General features: G+C 41.0%; 1 protein-coding gene across 1 annotated transcript in view; it reads left to right on the top strand.

Moving 5' to 3' along the window:
- Positions 1-2,340: 2,340 nt before the first annotated feature.
- SLC22A16 (solute carrier family 22 member 16) overlaps positions 2,341-18,628 on the top strand; it is a 39,701-nt gene continuing 23,413 nt past the window's right edge. The window contains exon 1 of the mRNA XM_086745279.1: positions 2,341-2,410. Coding sequence (XP_086601405.1) covers positions 2,361-2,410 — 50 coding nt within the window. The 5' untranslated portion in view covers positions 2,341-2,360. The remainder of the gene's footprint in view (positions 2,411-18,628) is intronic.

The raw sequence follows: 18,628 nt of genomic DNA, 5'->3' as shown, positions 1-18,628 counted from the left end.
TAAAGTCATGATGTTATCAAAGAGGCAAGCACAGAGAGAAATGTGTGCAAGAATGCCTATGAGAGATTCCACAAAGAGAAAACTGTTTCTGAATCTTTTTAGGTTTAAAAAACGGTGCTGAAAGGGATTTATCTGTTTCTTTCCTGGTTGACTTTTACACCAAAAATAGCTACTCTTTATAGCATAATGCCATTGAAAACTGATTAATTTACTTGTTGTAGGAGGCAAGACTCTAAAAACATTCACAGGAGCAGCAATGCAATATTTAGCTGGAATGTTTACTATTCATTGGTGTTTGGCTTTGCAAATAACTGTTTAACTAGTGTGGCTCTTGGGAGAAAGAAATGCTTTGGTAAAGTACTAGTGCCGCATTCAAGCACGTACCATTTCAAACCTGAAAAACACTCTCCAGAAAAAAAACAGGACGATTAAATTTAATGCTGATATTTATAAGGTAAAACCCAAGCAATTCAAAAATTCTTACTTGAAAGCAAACAAATCTGTACCTAGACCTACTAGTTTACATAGCCTAAGAAAGTAACTGCAACAAACTCTAGACTCATTGTTAAAAATGTCCTTCTCAGATGCATAGAGACATATGGGAGCTTTGTCCAACATAGCAGTGCCTTCAAAACTGTTGGGTGAGGTGAGGGGCCTAACAACACACTAGTTGTGAGGAGCAATCCTCTGCTGAACCTATGATTTGGATTCCTAGTTGTGTAACGTGGTATTTGCTCATTTTGCTGGTCCGGTCAGGAGTCACTCGGAGCCAAGGAGCCTGACAAACATCTGCTTTTTCCAGGTCTACGCTGGAACAGATTGTCACCCTGAAGCCCCAACATCTGCTCTGTGCAGAGGAACAGTTGTGGTGCTTGCTTGGTGCCAGATTATCTTAAAGGCAAACTTCCCCGCAAAATTGTGGAGCCTGACCGGCTGCGTGGTAGCAGAAGTGCTTGGGTCAGTTTTGGAAAGGGAAGGTTGACTTCCAGCGATTTAACAGGGATTTACTTCTCAGCTTTGTCTGTGCTCCCTGAAAATGGAGAGTGTATATAATATGATTAAATTGACTTGGGTTTTTTTGTTTGTTTGTTTTGGTTTGGTTTTTTTTCTCTGTGTTTTTTAATAGAGCAGCCCAGAAGGCGCTCATGCAATCTGCTGGAAATGTGCCTTTCATCACAGAACCATAAAATAATTTAGGTTGGAAGGAGACTTGGGAGGGCATCCGGTCCATCTCCTCACCCAGAGCAGAGACAATTTGGACCTGTATCTACCTGAGAATGGAAATCAAGTGCTCTGGTGAGGAAAAACCTTAAACACGAGAGCTGCACCTGCAACAGTTTTTTTTTCTGTATCTTGCCTCATTCTCAGAGCCCAGAGTGGCTGGGCTGCTAGAGCGTATCTGTTCCAACAAAACCCACTGCTAAGTTAATTACAAAGGTCTCCTGTCGTAACTCGCTTTGCTAATCCTCAAACAAGCTCAAATTGATTATCTTGGCCTACTCTGGGTAAGACAGAAAAATAAGTCCAAACATAATTGAGGCTTGATTACAAATTGGAGTACTAATGACAGGCATGCAGATATGGGACAGATTACGTATTTTACCTTTATGAAATGATAATACTATTTTACATTGTGTGCTGAAGCTTTGGAAAAAAAAAACCCCATGTAATATTTCCAAATAACAGAGCTGATTATAAGGCTACTAAAAATGAGTCTTATTAACACTCAGATAACATCCTGGGAAAAAAAATGGCTTATGCCCTACTTTAATTGAAAACAACCATATGAAATACACGAGAGCCTCAATATATTAGATTATAAATGACTGTCACAGAAGGATTTAAGCACGTAATTGCCTCCTTTAATTTAATTTTAATGTGGAAAAAAAAAGAGCGCCCTGCAGGTGCTGCCCGCCGGGACAGGCAGAGACCCCTCTTTCAGAGGACAGCGTCCTCCGAAAACCCTTCGCTCAGGCACGCAAGCCCGAAAGCAGCGAGACAGGGATCACGAACCCCCGCTCCCGCTCGGCTCCCCCGGCTCGGCCGCTCTAAGGCAAACGCAGCCCTCGGCCTCGCCGGTTCCCCCTTCCCCGCCGGGGACCAGCCCCGGGCCGAGAGGGGGCGGTTGGCGGCGACCGTTAGGCCCGCGCCCGCCCCCCCGCCGGCCCGCCGAGGGGCCGCGTGCGCCGCCTGTGCCGCGGGCTGGCGGGCGGGGCCGGGCCGGCCGCAGGGGGCGGGCGAGGTGGGGGGGGGGGGGGGGGCAGGGGGGATGGGGCGGAGGGGGACGGGACGGGACGGTGGCTCTTCACCGCGCCGCCGGGACAGCGAGACGGAGGTTGCCGGCTTGCTGCCGCCCCGCCATGGCTCCCAGCTCCGAGCGGATCTTCGACTCCCTTGGACACTTCGGCAGGTACTGGGGGCAGCCCCGTCCCGTCCCGTCCTGAGCGGGTGCGGCCCGCTGCCCCCGCGCACTCGCATCCGCGGGAAGGCAGAGAGGCTGTCGGGCACGCACTCTCCCATCCCCATGCGGGGACAGCCGGTCACGCGCACGCACAGGCAGGGTGTCACAGCTACACACCCCCCCCCCCCCCCCAACTCGGGGAGTGACGGGCACACGGGGGCTGGCGCGGGGGAGACATCCCTGTGCATCGCGTGTGCCCGCCGCATCGCGTGTGTGCTGCCGGGGGAGCCACACGCACCCGCGCGGGCTCACACGCGCGCGCACACACGCAGGGGAGCTGACGCACGCACTCGCACGCACTGCAGCCCGGCGTGCTAGCTCACGCGGTACAGACGGGCACTGACAGGGCTATCCGCGGCGCTGCGCGCACCCCCGTATGGAGTCTTCCGCACACCGATAGCCTCACACGCACCGTGCACGCGCATCTGTATATATGCCCCGTTCACGCATGCACCCACGCACCACCCGTTTGCGCACAGGCTCGCACACCTGTAGACACCACCTGCACTCACATGCGCTATGTGTGCAGTCACACGCTTTCATCTACGCGCACTCTTAGACGCTTAACGTCCACGCGTTTCTTGCACATTTGAGCAGACACACACACGCACACACACACAGAGCCTGGGCCCTTTAGGGGTGACAGGAGGAGCAGTACGTATCAGAGTGTTGCGTGACGCACAGACAGGCTGTTTCTGCACAGGGGCACGGGCTTGTTGTCTGCAATAGATGGCATGTTTTTATTGAGGTTGGGCTTGTTGCATGTGATACAAGGATATGGAGTATATGTGTGTAGGACGAGAGGAAATGGCCTCAAGTTGCCACATGGGAGGTTTAGGTTGGGTATTAGGAAACACTTCTTTACTGAAAGAGTGTTCAGGCACTGGAACAGGCTGCCCAAGGAAGTGGTGGAGTCACCATCCCTGGAGGTGTTCAAAGAACATATAGACGTGGCACTTCAGGACATGGTTTAGTAGGCATGGTGGTGTTAGGTTGATGGTTGGACTTGATGATCTGGAGGTCTTTTCCGATCTTAAAGGTTCTATGATTCTATGATTCTATATATATTTATTGGCAAAGGATTATCTGTATGATAAATGGTGTGGTGCACTGTGGTGAGTTTTCTTCAGTGTGGTTTGTGGCTCTGATGTGTGTGTATACAGGCCTGGATCTGTTAGATGGGATACACAGATGTGGTATGTGTGCGTGTAGCTGTGGATGCAGGGCTAATGTGTGAGACTCTGCTTATAGCAGATAACGGAGAAAAAACATATGGTAAGGAAATGAAATTTTAGAGGGTATGAATTGTAAGAGTAAGAGGCACTGATCCTCACAGTGGGTTCTGTCATGTACTTTCACGATGTACTGCTCAGCGTGGATTTTGCAGGTGCATAGTCCTCAGAGTGGATTGTGACCCATGTGTCACAATTTGGTTACAAGTTTAAGCTGTTGAATTGCAGTGTTGCACTTTCTCGCTTGGTCACCAGTGGGCCTAACCTGCAGTGTTGATCTCCTCTCTGTCGGAAGCAATCAGGAGTGGCATTTTGCACAAAGCCTGGGAGTTCCTTTTGATGGTAGAAGTGCATACCTGCACTTCACAGCGGAATAGATTCTTAATGACATGTGCCAGCAGAAGTAGTGGGTATATCAGTAGCCTCTGTAGATGGTTAGGATGTCTTTGCTTAACTGGGAACTATGCTTGAAGTGCACCTTTGGCCAAGTTGTGACTAACATACATATCTATCCAAACAATATCTCATTCATTATGAGTTCTGGGTCAGCAACAAAAATACCTTGTTCTGTGTGAACTAGGAGAGAAATCCTAGCAATCAGTTTATTTTGCTCTTGCTGTTGCTCTTCTGTCTTGCATGCTTTTTGTGGAAAGCAGGCACTTGACACTGAATACCAAAATAACACAAAAGTAGTTATTCCTAACTACTGAAGTAGTTTTCCTGCTTAAGAATATTTATCAATACTTTTGATAAAGTTTTCACATCTACTTTTTGCAGTTAAGGGGAGAACAATTCTACAGAGATAGCCTCACATCTAGGGGCCAGATTATTTGAGATGCTGTTCAGTAGGGGTTGCTTTAGGTTTAGGACCTTTGAGATGAACCACAGACTACCAAAATTTATATAGTCATGTTAGACTCATGGCTGTTCAAGATTTCAAAGACCACATGCTAAAGATGTTGTAAAAAACTTTTGAATCCCTTGATACTTCTAAGATAAATGATCATACTTCATATAAAAAGTTGCTCTTAACTGTAACTATGAAGTTAGTTCTGATTAGCTTGTATTTATGCATCATCATGACACTGATATATAATCAATCATTTCTTTAGTTCTAGCAATTCTTATAAGGCCCATGTAACCTATGCACTACCTATAGATTCTCCAGATTTGCCACAGTCAGATTCTGAGCAATCCAAGCATGACTGTTAGTATTTTGAGACTGGTTTGATTTTCTTAAACTCTTGACAGATGCAGTAAAGAATGACCAGCTGTTTATGTGTATATAAATATAAGCATGGAGAGAGTATGTATCTATATATAAAATTTATTCATATACATATAATATATAAACCTTTCACTTTGATTAAGATTGTGAATTTTGCAGAATTGACATTCACCTGGATGCTAACAATATTTTGCTTTCCATGTGGACTCTCCTTCAGGAGTCTTAGTGATGCTATAATTCTTGCTGGGGTCTTGATATATGGATGAGCAGCCATAACAGCTTCTGTTTCCTTTGCCATTAAAGGAAGACTTTATACTTGCCTTTGAATTTGGGCATGGGTAGCATGGGCCCATAAATTCAAGAAAGTTGTTTTAAACATTGTTCTTGGGTCTGTTTTTGGAACACGAGATCAGTGCTTGGTATTACAGAGGTGAATGAAAGAAAGAAAATCCTGTCTGCCTTGAAAGAGCTCATCTCTAATAAGTTGCCATACCTTAAAGCTCCCAATTTACCTGCATCAAACTGCACCTTTCACCCACACAGCTGTTCCTGACAGACCCTGCCTGTGGGCTCTCCCTTTCTGTCCCCTTCCCCTTCCTCAGCCCCTTTCTGCCCAACCACTCCAACTGCAAAAACTCACCCAGGGGCCCATCAAGTAAAGAGGATACAGTCAGCCTTTTGCTGTCACTGGCAGCCCTGCTTCACTGTAAAAGCGGAAACGTTATTCACGGGTGTAATGCTGGTAGCACAGCTTGCTTGAGCTCTGTTAGATCTGTATGCCTACAGAGGTGATGTCTGCTGTATGGCCTGCAGCAAGGATGCTTCCCCTGTATCTGCTGGCTGACCAGCCAGCGTGTGCATATATCTGGGTGGGGAGGCATGCCGCAGGACCTGGCTGGCTGGCTCACGTTGCCTGCACATCTAGTTCCCATGTAAATTAAAGCACTTGTAATAACTTTAGTTATAACTTTAATCTACCAGCAGGACACAGAACTTACTTATCTGGTTGCCAGTGAGAAACAGGCTCTGTATTTTGCAGCTCTGATCTACACCATGACAGAGTGCTGAATGGAGACATGATCTAATCAGGAATAGCTGTCTAGAGGGAAATCTGGTAAGGTATCTCTTATCGTACGTGTGGATGAGAGTAAGGATTTGATTTCCCAGCTGGAATGTCTGGTAGCTATGAGATGCAGTTTGCATGGTATGTAGAGTTTTCCCTGTGATTTGCAGTTTTCAAATCTTGGCTTATACTTTAGCTAAAAGCAGGTGGTCAAAATTGTCAGGGAGAGGGGGAAAGACTGAGTGTCACTGACACTGTTTCCAGGTTTTGTAATGAAGTATTTCCAGAATCTTTTAAAAGACTGTCTTTTAAAGTATTCTGTCTCTACAAAATCGAGTAGGTTTTCCAGATTTTCAAATGTTGGTTTTATAAATAACGTATTTTACTAGCAGTTAGGCTATTTAGTAAATTAACAGTAACTACTCTTTATCTTTACTGAAATGTTTGTGTATTTATTCAGTTCTTAACATCTTTTCATTGTTGCTTTATATGAACCTGTTGCCTGGTCAGTGGAGTTGCTGCAATTTGGACTTCAGAAGCAACCAATATGAGGATTAGCAATGGATGCTAGGAGGAGAGAAGCATGACAGGCTGCCCTTTTGGATAGGATACTCACCTGTTGCAGCCAAACATGGAGTTTGGTAGAGATTGTTACACTTACCAACAGTTTCAACAGTTTCTGTTAATTTCATTGGTACTCTTCTGTTGTTCATAAATAGATCAGAGACTATGCTTAGCTTGTAAAGAAACTGGCTTGGCTTTTGTAGAGATTCTTTCAATGGATTTCTACAGTGCAGATCCTGCTGGTCAGTGTCATAGTAGCAATATTTGAGCATTCAGTGCTAGTGCCATTTCTCTTCTCCCTAGTTTGTAGGGCTCTTGGTTCACTTCTAAATTCCTATGTCAAACCATCTGTCTTCTTTTCACATCTCAGAACTTTTCCAGGCTCCTATTTTCATGCTGATGCCCTTATCCTCTCTCTTGTTCCATAGCTCACAGCTCTTGTTGTGATCACATTACATCTTCTGCAAATTGTGCTGTGTATGTGACACTTCCAGGAATTCTTGGGTTTGTATCAGATAACAAAGAGTCCCAAGTATCTCAAAGAACATGCTTACCATTTATTTTCACAACAAAAAAAAAAAAGAATATTTTCAAGCAATGATTTTTCAAACTCAGATATTTTACAGATGTCTTGAAAGATTTTTCCCCAACAAGAATACTTTTTTTTTTTTTAAGTGTGAACTGTAGGTGCTGGACATGCAAATAAATTTATTTTCCTTTTCCAAGTTAGTATGGATAAATAGGCAATCATATTTAGCATCTGAAGAGATGACTAGCGTTAACTTAGAAAATGTGTTTACTACATCCTGCACAAAATTAATATTTGTAAACATTATAATGTGAATTTCTGTTTAAGCTTTGGGTAGTTTCCTGAAGATGAACAAAATACTGTGGTCTAGAAATTGTTTTAAAAAAAACTTTTTTTCCCATATAATGGCTGCTTTTTTAAAGTGGGTGGGTTTATAGCAACATATCTGTCACTCAGGTTTCAAAATGCATCAGTGGACAGCTGTTTGTGTTTACTGGAATATGCCAGACAGAAGAATCTCAAATCTAAGTCCTCCTTTGGCTCCTCGTCAGCAGTGGCAGTTGAAGGAAATGCTTGATAAATGTTTGTTGTGGTTTTTTTTAGTGAGGGGGGCCTAAGGTGGCAGCTTCTGTAGGAAACTGCTAGAAGTCGCACCCACGCCAGAGCAGTTCCACAAAGGACTGTGGCGTATGGGTGGGACCCCACACTGGAGCAGGGGAGGAATGTGAGGAGTTCTTCCCCCGACCATGAAGCAGCAGCGTAAAACAATGTGTGATGAAGTGACCGCAACCCCCATTCCCTCTTACCCCCTGTGCCGCTCAGTGGGGGAAGGTAGTAGAGATAATGTTAAGCTTGGGAAGAGGGAGAGGTGGAGGGAGGTTATCTTGTTCTCTGTCTCATTATCCTGCTGTTTGTAGTAATAAATGAATAGCTTTCCCCAAGTCGAGTCTGTTTTGCCCGTAACAGTAACTTTAAGGATTTTCTCCCTGTCCTTATCTCAAACCTCGAATCGTTTTTCTTACATTATCTCTCCCTATTCTCTTGGAGGGTGGGGGGAGTGAGAGAGAGACTGTGTAGTCTGGTCCTGAACAGGGCTGAACTACGACAATGTTCTTCAGCTTTATAACTATGCTGTATTATAACATCTGAATCAGCCTGTGCTCATCTCAGATGTTCACAGGCTAAAACAAGTGCACTTGGCTGCATTTCATTTTTTTCCCTTCTTTTATTGGGAGAGGGGAGCGTCTGGATATTTTGAAAAGAGTACTTGATCCTGTTGGTTGAATAGCCTTGGAGAACTGAGACAAGCCATGTGTTTTTACAGAACAGACTCTAGCAGCTTAAACAAAGATCTTATTTTCTATGCCTGACTAGGCAAAAGTAGAAATACTCTCAAGGCTCAGAACCGAAATCGGGTGCTGGCAAGTGCTCCTGGATAATGGTGACAGCAGACTAGCAGCATGGTCTACAAGAAGTACTAACAGTATTTGCTGGGATCCAGGTCATATTGGAGGCAGTTTTGTCTGTATAGACAAAACTGTATTGCGTTAGAATGTGCTGGCAACCTCACCCTGCCTGCTTCTGGATTGAAAAAGTGGATTATAGTAATAGAAGTATATTAAAAAGTAGATCACAATAACAGGAAAAGAACTAAATAAAACCAGGATGAAAATGCACTTGTCTATAGTACTATCCATTACTTCTCTAAGGCTACAACCTGCAACACAAGCAACACTCAGACTTTAAGCTAGTAAATCAATTATGATTTGTAAACCAGCTGCTGAGATTTAGACTGGACCTCTGAAATGTTGGTGACCCACCAGGGTGGCTTCTAGACAGAGTTGTAGCATGGATATAGTTATGGTAGCATAAGGTAATTATCACGCACATCAAGGAGCTGATGATCTGCTGTTTCATCCCAAAATATTATGGTAGGAATGAAAAGGAAATATATAAGGCGCTGCACAGTGTGTTCCCTGTAATACAATGCCTGGGGCTGGGATATCACTCCTTTAAAAGAATTCAATAATTCTCTCATAATAGTCATAATTTTCAGCAGTACTAAAATAGCTCAAAGTTGGAAGGAAATGTTTTGTAAAGGGCCCAGAAACCTTCAGCAGATGCTCTGAAAATTTCTGTGCTACCATGTTGCTATACACAACAAGAGTGGAACTGAGATATTTACATAGCTAACATTTTATTTGAGGTAGCTTGAGGCATGAAGCTATAGCAGCTGAGCAAGAACATGAGATTCTCAAATTCTCAGAAATACAGAAAAAATAGCAAGTCAGAGAAAATATCAACTGAGGTAGCTATGTCTTGATTGCAAGGCCAAGACTGGAAAAAGTGTGATGACAAAGTGTACAAGACAGAGATTTACAAGTACAAATAATAGCTAGTTGATCTCTCAGATTGCCCATATCCTTGCAGAGAAATGTCAACTGTCTTTGAAAAATACTGAAATTACCCAGAGAGCTTAATGTATACCTTAATATCCTACATTGATAATTGAACTATAATGTTCACCTCACTCAGAGCAGATGTCCTCTGAAAACCCCATGCAGTGAAAATGTGGTTTGAAGAATCCAGAAGCATCAACCATTGGATCACAAACTAAACCCCTTCCTCAAGAAAATATTTTCATTAAGAGGTGAAATTGAGTTTCCTCTTCCTGTTATTTGGAGACATTACTATTAGGCAGCAACATCAGAGGTGCAGCCCCAGCAGCAGTGTTGAAGCAGGAATAGAGGCCAAGGCCTGGAGAATAGATGGAAAATGCCAATAAGGCAGCAGGAAGTATACAACAAGTGCCAAAAAGGTCCTTAAAAATACTAGGAATAATTTGCTGCTCTATAAAAAACAGTCAGCACCACACTTTGGATGGAGCTGAGTGCCATTTAAATATGTTGTATCCATGATGGCCTGGACTTTTAAAGTTATGTCACAACTTCCTTCTCCTCTCTAAGTTGTGAAAGAGATTTGGAAGGATCTAGGTTCCGACCTGATCCATCTGTAGAATCATAGAATCATAGAATCATAGAATGGTTAGGGTTGGAAGGGACCTTCAAAGGTCATCTAGTCCAACCCCCCTGCAAGGAGCAGGGACATCCCTGACTAGATCAGGTTGCTCAGAGCCCCATCCAGCCTGGCCTTGAACGTTTCCAGGGATGGGGCCTCCACCACCTTTCTGGGCAACCTGTTCCAGTGTTCTATAACTCGCATAGTAAAAAATTTTTTCCTAATTTCTAATCTAAATCTACCCCCCTCTATTTTAAAACCATTACCTCTCGTTCTATTGCAACAGGCCCTACTAAGCAGCCTTTCCCCATCTTTCCTGTAGGCCCCCTTGAGGTACTGGAAGACCGCTATAAGGTCTCCCAGGAGCCTCCTCTTCTCCAGGCTGAACAGCCCCAACTCTCTCAGCCTGTCCTCATAAGAGAGGTGCTCCAGCCCTTTTATCATCTTCGTGGCCCTCCTCTGGACCTTCTCCAACTGGTCCATGTCCTTCTTGTGTTGGGGGCTCCTGAACTGGACACAGTACTCCAGGTGGGGTCTCACCAGGGCAGAGTAGAGGAGGAGAATCACCTCCCTCGACCTGCTGGCCACGCTCCTCTTGATGCAGCCCAGGATGCGGTTGGCCTTCTGGGCCGCAAGGGCGCATTGCCGGCTCATGTTAAGCTTCTCGTCCACCAGCACTCCCAAAGAAGTCTATGCTAGCTGTGTGGGAAAATTAGATCAAGGTCCTAGTGAGCTCATCTCACTAACTTTACAGGCCTGTCCTATAAACTTCAGGGATCTGCCTTAGTTACCTTGTCAAGGGTGAGAAATTGACCCTCTAAGGGTCCCCCCATCCTCTAAGGGGATGATCCATTTGTGTTATTTTCATTGAGTTGTTTAGGACAAGATGAATGGTGCACATAGATTAGTCTCTGCTTGTTCACTGAGTGAAAAGGGATCTAGAGAAGCAGTATAGATGCATATGGATTGCATACTGCATAGAGTATATTGTATCCAAGTGTACAGTATACATGCTTTACTTTCAACCTAAATGAACTAATTAAGGCTTAACTAGAAGACTGGGATGTGAGAAATACTTCTGGCAGAACACTTTCTGTGTCACAGCATTAGCTAGCATCTTACTCTCAAGACAACATGAAGGAGATACCAAGATCCTTGCATTGCTCTGCTGTATGTCAGACATCAGAAAAACTGTCAGGTATGCAACAATGCTAGTGTTACAGTGCTTGCTACGTTATTGGCTTTACATCAGCAGTCCTTGCTGTCAGTTCCTTGAATACAAATAATTCCAGGAAAGGTTGTTTTACGCCAGCTATTGAATTGAGCATCAAGATCAGATAAGTAAGAGATCAAGCGTGTTCTGAGAACACAGAAGTCCTAAAGGTATGGACAGTGAGGGAATAAAACCTGCAACTGACTTTCTGAGGAGGAAAAAGGAAGATTAGTACAGTCATTTAGAACTTAGGAAGTACAAAAAAAGCGCAATTTTTTAGCCTTTAAATTGCAGGCATAGATTTGTGTCCATGATGAAAAATTAGAAAATATTAGTAATAATATTAATTTAGCCCTTGTTCTATTAAAAAATATTATCATATCTATGATGCAATATTTAATTTGGTGAATGTCTGTCTAGTGCTAGATATAAAGTCAAATACAAAAGGTGAAAAATAAGCAATAATAGATAAGCAATATCAAAAGCATTCTCTGACACAAAGTCACCGGATATATGCTGAAATTATACTGATGAGACCACATTTAATTTAAATAACTTACATTCCAGAAAAAAATTGTTGGTTGGATTTTTTTTCTCCATCTTTGTAAATGGCTTAGGTCAGCAGAACTGGGAAATACCATAAACTTGTTACAGCTCTACCCTTCTGAGAGAGGCAATTCTTGTTAGTCCCAGGGTCAGCGCAACTGGAACCTCATCTCTTCTGCACTTGTATTGTAGGCACTTTGGAGAACTGTCATCCTTTGTAGATCAGTATAGCTGACCTCAGTTCTGTCTCACTTAGCCATTGAGAACAGAGGGGGCAGTTGGAACAAAAAACAGATTTATGCAGAAAAATCCTCATAGGTCTCAGCAGAATCCAGCTTCTTTATTGGATTATTGTGGAGAATGGGACCCATATATTTCTTGTAAATATTTGTGTAAGATTAGAAAACAGCATTATTCCAGACCATTCCCTTTTACAAGCTACCACAAGAGAAAAATTCAAAGAACTTGACACTACTGTGGAAGTATAAAAACATAAAAGAGCATTACAGAATATATTTAATAAGTGATCAAAGTGCATTCTGAGCCTTGGAAACGGTCAAATCTGTAATTTTAATTTCTTTGTTTTTAATTCAAATTACTTCAAATTTTAACAGTTTAAAGAGAAAGGTAGTAGAATCATCTTCCTTGAATGACAGGAAATTAAAAAGTTGTCTGCTTTTGATTAAGAAATCAAGAACAACATAGAATAACTCGGTCTGTTGGTCGTGGAAGAGATAAATTACCAATAAAACTAATGAAAATGTACTTTCTTCGTAAAGATCAATAATACTGTTAAGATTTTGACCTGTATTCTTTAAAGATCTTGTAGAAAAGCTCTTTGTCTAATTAAAATCAAAGGCAGTATGTCACATATCCAAGATCTATTATATCAGCTTTCGGTATTTTATACAGTATTTTGTATACTCCATAATGTGTAAATCTCTCAAAGGAGAGAACAGAAATATTTTTTCTTGTCCTGTGAAGCCACAGGCTAGCCAAACCAATATCCAGCACTGAATCTGGAAAGGGATGTAAGTAAAACATTGGACAGAAGTTCATGACCAGGCTGCTAATCAAAAGAAAACAAACTGAAAAACTCTCCACTGAGAATTAATCATTTAGTAACATCTTATTATAGAACAGATTCCCATGACCATTTGGGGAGCAGGAGTTGAGGACTTCTCGGCAAAGAGTGGGATACACATTTGAAGTGAAGAGGGACAGTTTGGAGGGAAGGTGAGCTATGAACCTGCAAAAGAAGCTGAAAGTCCTCTTGAACTCAGTAATATTCTTTGATGTGATGTGATAACCTGCCTTGACGTGGAGAAGACAGCCTGTCAGGGATACTAACCTGAGTAGAAACATGGGTGGGACAGACTGGCTGACCTTGCAAGAGCCTCTGAACAGCCCTTGCAAGAGGTGATGAACTACTGGTGGATCATCAGTGTAGACTCCTGAAGAGAGAGGAAGAGGGGAGCTATGCCTTACTCTCCTTCCGTGTCCTAAATGAGCTTTAACAAAGTCTGTAGAAGATACAAGCTACTTAGTTATGCAAAGAGAGAAAAGCTATTGGTGGAGAGGCTGTTTTCCTTTTGAATGTAGAACAAAGTTGCTAAATATGGATATATTTAAACAATTCATACATAAACAAACTCAAGTTTCATAGAAGACACTACCTTGACCATACCAGATTGTGCATTAAATCTAATCTCTTTCTTCAAGTTGTAGAACTGTAAAATTTCAAGTGTAGAATTCCATACAGTTACAATTGCAACTTGCTGTATTGTCTTTGGCAGCAAAGAATCTCTGGCTGGTATTGAGTTGCCTTTCCTAAAGCCATGCCTTGATACAGATGTTGACTTTGTCTCAAATTTTAGAAGACACAGTATTATCTGACACTTCATTTCCTAAATGTAACATTTTGTTAAGTGATTCTTTTTTTTTGTGCAATATTCCTAAAAAGGTAATAAGACAAAGGTGTCTACTTCAGCTCTTCTGTTTTGCTCTTGATGAAGAGTCACTGTGGTGAAAGTCAAAATTAACAAAAGAATATTGTAAGATTTGCAAATGGAGCCAGGGAGAGTAAAATGACCCATTATCCTGGTAAGACAATTTTTTTACGTTGCCCACAGAAATAGACCAAAACATCTTGATCATATTCGAGGCTGCAAAATTAATGCTATGGTTACATTATTGCTTATATTAAGGAAGAAAGGAAGAAAGAGACAATGGAGCAACCCAAAATTCCACGACATTTCTGTCACACAATTATAGAAATTATTTAAACATAATTTGATCCACAGAGCTAATACCCATTATTTCTAATTGAAAACTCAGAAGATACTAGTATATGCAGGAATGGTTATAAACATGTGCTAGGAAAGCGATGTCCAGTATGCTTACATTAATTACATAGATTTCTTACTTGTTTTAACTTTTTCCATGATAACTTTCAAAAACCTATAAGAATGAGAAATTTTACAATCATTTTCCAAGCATGGAGGAATTAAATTTCTGATACAGAAATTTAAAGCCATGGGTAATATGCTTAGCAATAAGTGTGTCATGACATGAAGAGAATTTATGTAGACTTCAGACTAAAAATGAGCTGTCTGAATCCAATTCTTCTTAGGTGTTATTATGAACAGGAAACAACAACAACAAAAAAGTTATTTAAAAGTGTAATTTAATTATGACAACAGTAAGGCTTCATTATTTTGCAAAATAGTTTCTGAAGAATAGATTGCTAGTTGCTTCAGAATCGACAGGTTTCACCACTGTGAAGTAGATATTCAATCCATGTATTTGTACCTTCAGCTATACCAGGTGTAGAGTTTTGCAACAGAGATATGTAAATAGAGTAACAAATAAGTAAGAACATAATATGAAAATTGGTGAGTTTTATTTCAGGATTATAGACAGAAAAAAAAATTCAGATAAAATAATTGTAAACTTCCATAGTTTGAACAAAGTTAGTGCAATATGTCATCAAGGTAAACAGCAGAAAACATCTGGTTTCCTGAATGGGGAAGAAAGAATTAAATATAACAGTTTATATATGAAGGACTGCCTATGTCTATAATTAGATGGAATCTCAGTAAAAATATTTACATTCTATTAGACACTTTACAGATAATTATTTGCTTACATAAGCTGACGGAAATGCTATGTGGAAAAAGTATGGAAGGGAATTAAATACCTAATTTGGATTTGTCCCCAAAAAAGAGGCTGACAAAAAGAAAACAGTGTTACCAAAGATACTGGAGTTGTGTTTTCCGTGTGACAAGTAATGCTAGTAATATATCATGCAGACAGAGTATATGCTATTTTTCTAAATGGTAGATGTTTAGAAAAATACTATTCCTGGAATGGAAACATCCAAGTATAGAGCCTCAAGTATTACTACTGTTCAAGCGTAACCACTCTGCTGTGTTTATCACTAATCCAAATAATTCCAAAAGAAACCTAAATAACCTTAAAACTGCATGGTCATGCTCTTTTTCAATTAAATTACCTGGTATATACCCTTGACACACCTAAAGCAGGAAGGACAAGTGGATAACTAGAATGAAAGAGACGAACTCCAGCCCTGCTACTGGAAGGTGCTGAATTGCTGTTGCAACTGCAGTCTGTTCCAGCGTGCCTGCCCTGTTCCCAGTGTGATTGCAGCTCCACTGGTAACTGCTGTAGTCCCGCTTGGAGCTGTGACTTCAAGTTCGAGGACTGCTTTACTGGTACCTGTATGGGTGCAAATGTACCAGAATTTAAAAAAAAAAATATTTAATTCTCATCTTGATAATCAAAAAGAAGGCTGACCAGAAGAAGGTTAGAAATTAATGTGCACCATGTAATGTTTGACCGTTGTTTTCAGTAATAGTTTTAAACTTCCACTTTTTTTTCCCCTTTTATTGCTTTATTTCCACTAGTTATAAGATAGCTACTATAAGTATGTGAAGGAGAAAAACTGCAGTTGCTCCTCACAGCAAGCGAGATGTTTGGTTGGCATTTGTTGAGGCAGGTCTTGTAGATCTCTCTCCACTAGATAATCTATCTGTAGGTGTATCCCTCAATGGCAGGTTATGTAGCATTTATCTTCCTTTCACCTAAGGAGCCTAGAGTACAGTGCAAGAGCTGTTCTATCTTCTAACATTGCCAAACTGTCCTAAGTCCATTGTTGACTTTTCCAGAATCCCTTGTACTGTACGCATGCAGGAAAGCTACTGGATATAGCCCCAGAAATTAAAAAGTTACTGCTGCCGGTGATGTGTTCTCCCTCACCAGAAGTTACTTTCACATTAAAGTGAAGAGTGGAACATGTGGGTAGCTTGGTTGCTTGAGTGCAAATCCAGAGCCTTTGCTCCTAGTCCAGTTCCACTGTCAATTGAACCAGAATGCTGGGCATTACGCTGAAGCGGTCCAGGTGTGAACATACCTTCCTTGTGGCTCGCTCTCCCCTGGCGGCAATAACCCTTGGCAAAGGGACAGCAAGAAATAACAGGACATTTTAAGTGGCAACTGCCCTTTCTGCTGTGTGTCTGTTCATAGCTGAAAACTATGCTATTAAACTGATGAAACTCAGCAATATTTATCAACAGGATTATTTTGTCACAAGTGAGGACAGAAACCTAATGTGCCTGATTTAGATATCCAGAAATTTAAGTCTTGCATTAATTAAGTGTTAATTAATTAATTAATTAAGTGTTTAAGTGTTGCATTAATTAAAAAAAAAAAAATTAAAAGTATAGCCCTTAATTCTGTAGCACTAATTATTGATTTTTACACTGATGTGACTTTCTTCATCTAAGCTGTTATACCAAATGTGCAGTAGTGAGCAGCTGAACAAATTTTGGACTTGTCTTAATCAAAGGGAAACGTGCGTAAGTTTAATGGGATAGAAGTGTTACAGTTCTTCAGAGAATCAGTTTTAGACAATTGTAAGAATGATTTGGTAAGTGTCTGCTTTTGGTGACTGCATATTGATGCACACATTGTCACCAGTGAAGATATGTAATTCCTGGGGCCTTCCTGATCTCTATCTGCTTTCTTATTCCTGTTGCTTCTGTCCTGTTGGTATGTTTAAACTGGATATCCAACACAGTATCTTCTGGCTCTGAAAACAAATTCTGGAAATAACCATCTTGCTGATGTGGGCTGAGACCAAGTCTTAGCGTAGTTTAAACCACCCTTAGGAGGGAAGGAAGTTTACTTTTGACACTGTAGGTCAAATAAGGCCATGTCTGTTCTATATTTAAGGCTGCTTCCAAATCTACATCTCTGCACCATAGCAAAAATACTGCTCCTGAGTCCCATTCAGCTCCTTTTCTTGCAAAAAAATAAACATGTAAGTGCATCACAGCTTTTGGTTTAGAGTGGAAAGAATGATGAATGGCTTTTTTCACATAAAAAAAAAAAAACCAGGATGGAATAAAGAGGTGAAAGTGGTTCCTGAACACAAATTCTTTCAGAAATAGTAAATATCTGGAAATTTCTTTACACTGAAGCCATCCTGTTGAGTGTACACTGCACAACAAAAGCCTACTGTGTTTTCTGAATAAGCAATTTGCTAACAAGGTGGTTGAAAAGACAGACAGTAAAAATAGTTCTTATAAAACCTGTGGAATAGTACAAATCTTTTGCTAATCACAGAACAGCTTTGTGACTCTATCCTACACTAAAAGGATTTTTAAATTTTTATATTAGTTTTTGAGGGGTATCTAATAATTCCCCCTCTCCTCTTTTCAGTGGACAGACAAGGGAACAAATATTATCAGAAAAATATTTTATTTAACATAAAATTAGTGGGTAACAGGTTTTGTTCCATCTATACACTACAATAACTGACCATGGTAAAAGTACTTTGAGGCTGGGGATTTATCCTCTAACATATATGCAGCAATGTGCACTTTAGATGTTTTTGCATGCCAGATGTACCACCTTTCAAATAGACTGGTACAGATTGTTTGCATGGATGCAATATAAATTGGATCAAGCAACTGATGTGACTTGTTTGGTTTTTTAATCATCATCTATTTTGACTTTTTTTTTCAAGTTAGATCAGTCTCCCAGATAAAATTTACAGCCGATCCACATAAAATGTCCCATCGCAACTGAGAGCAGAGTGCACTATGTCTCAGGGGATGAATAAACAGTGGGAAAGGAGAAGGGAAGAACTATCTTACAGAGACAGTGCCACAGAGTGTGTTATGTCATGAGACTACAGCCAGAGCAACAGCGGTCTGAGATCTAGTTCATTGTCTTTAGGGAAGAATGTTTCTTCAATTCAGGTACTGACATTATGATATTACCAGTTGCTTTCCTTACTGGTGAGATCTTAAAACTTGTGCAGAAGAGTCAGAAAACATAAAAGTATTTTTTTACTGTAAGCTGTAAACTGAAAAAAAGAATAACTAGGGAGGAATTTCACTGAAATATTTTAAGAAAGACTGGAACATTTTCATGTTGTGTCTTGCTCAAGCTTTTGTGAACACAGTTTTATGCTCATTTGACTTCTGGCATTCATTAAGCGTCTCTATACTGGAGCAGTAACCTACAAAGTCTTCTCGACTTCTATATTTGACACTCCTGGCAAGAGTGACAAAATGTACTTGCCAAATAATTATCTCCCATGGCAAGTCACTGAAGGGATGGAAAAACACTGCGAGAGATTATCATACCTTTAGGACAGTCGTCATGTTCACAGATCTTAAAAACTGCAAAAAGCATGCTTTTTAAAAAGAAAAAAAAACAACTCTAAAAGAGGCATTGAAAACTACT

The sequence above is a fragment of the Chlamydotis macqueenii genome, chromosome 3 (genome assembly GCF_036417535.1).
Source record: "Chlamydotis macqueenii isolate bChlMac1 chromosome 3, bChlMac1.mat, whole genome shotgun sequence".
In the NCBI taxonomy this organism is placed as follows: Eukaryota; Metazoa; Chordata; class Aves; order Otidiformes; family Otididae; genus Chlamydotis; species Chlamydotis macqueenii.
The sequence above is the reverse complement of the archived record's forward strand: the minus strand, read 5'-3'. Positions and strand labels throughout refer to the sequence as shown.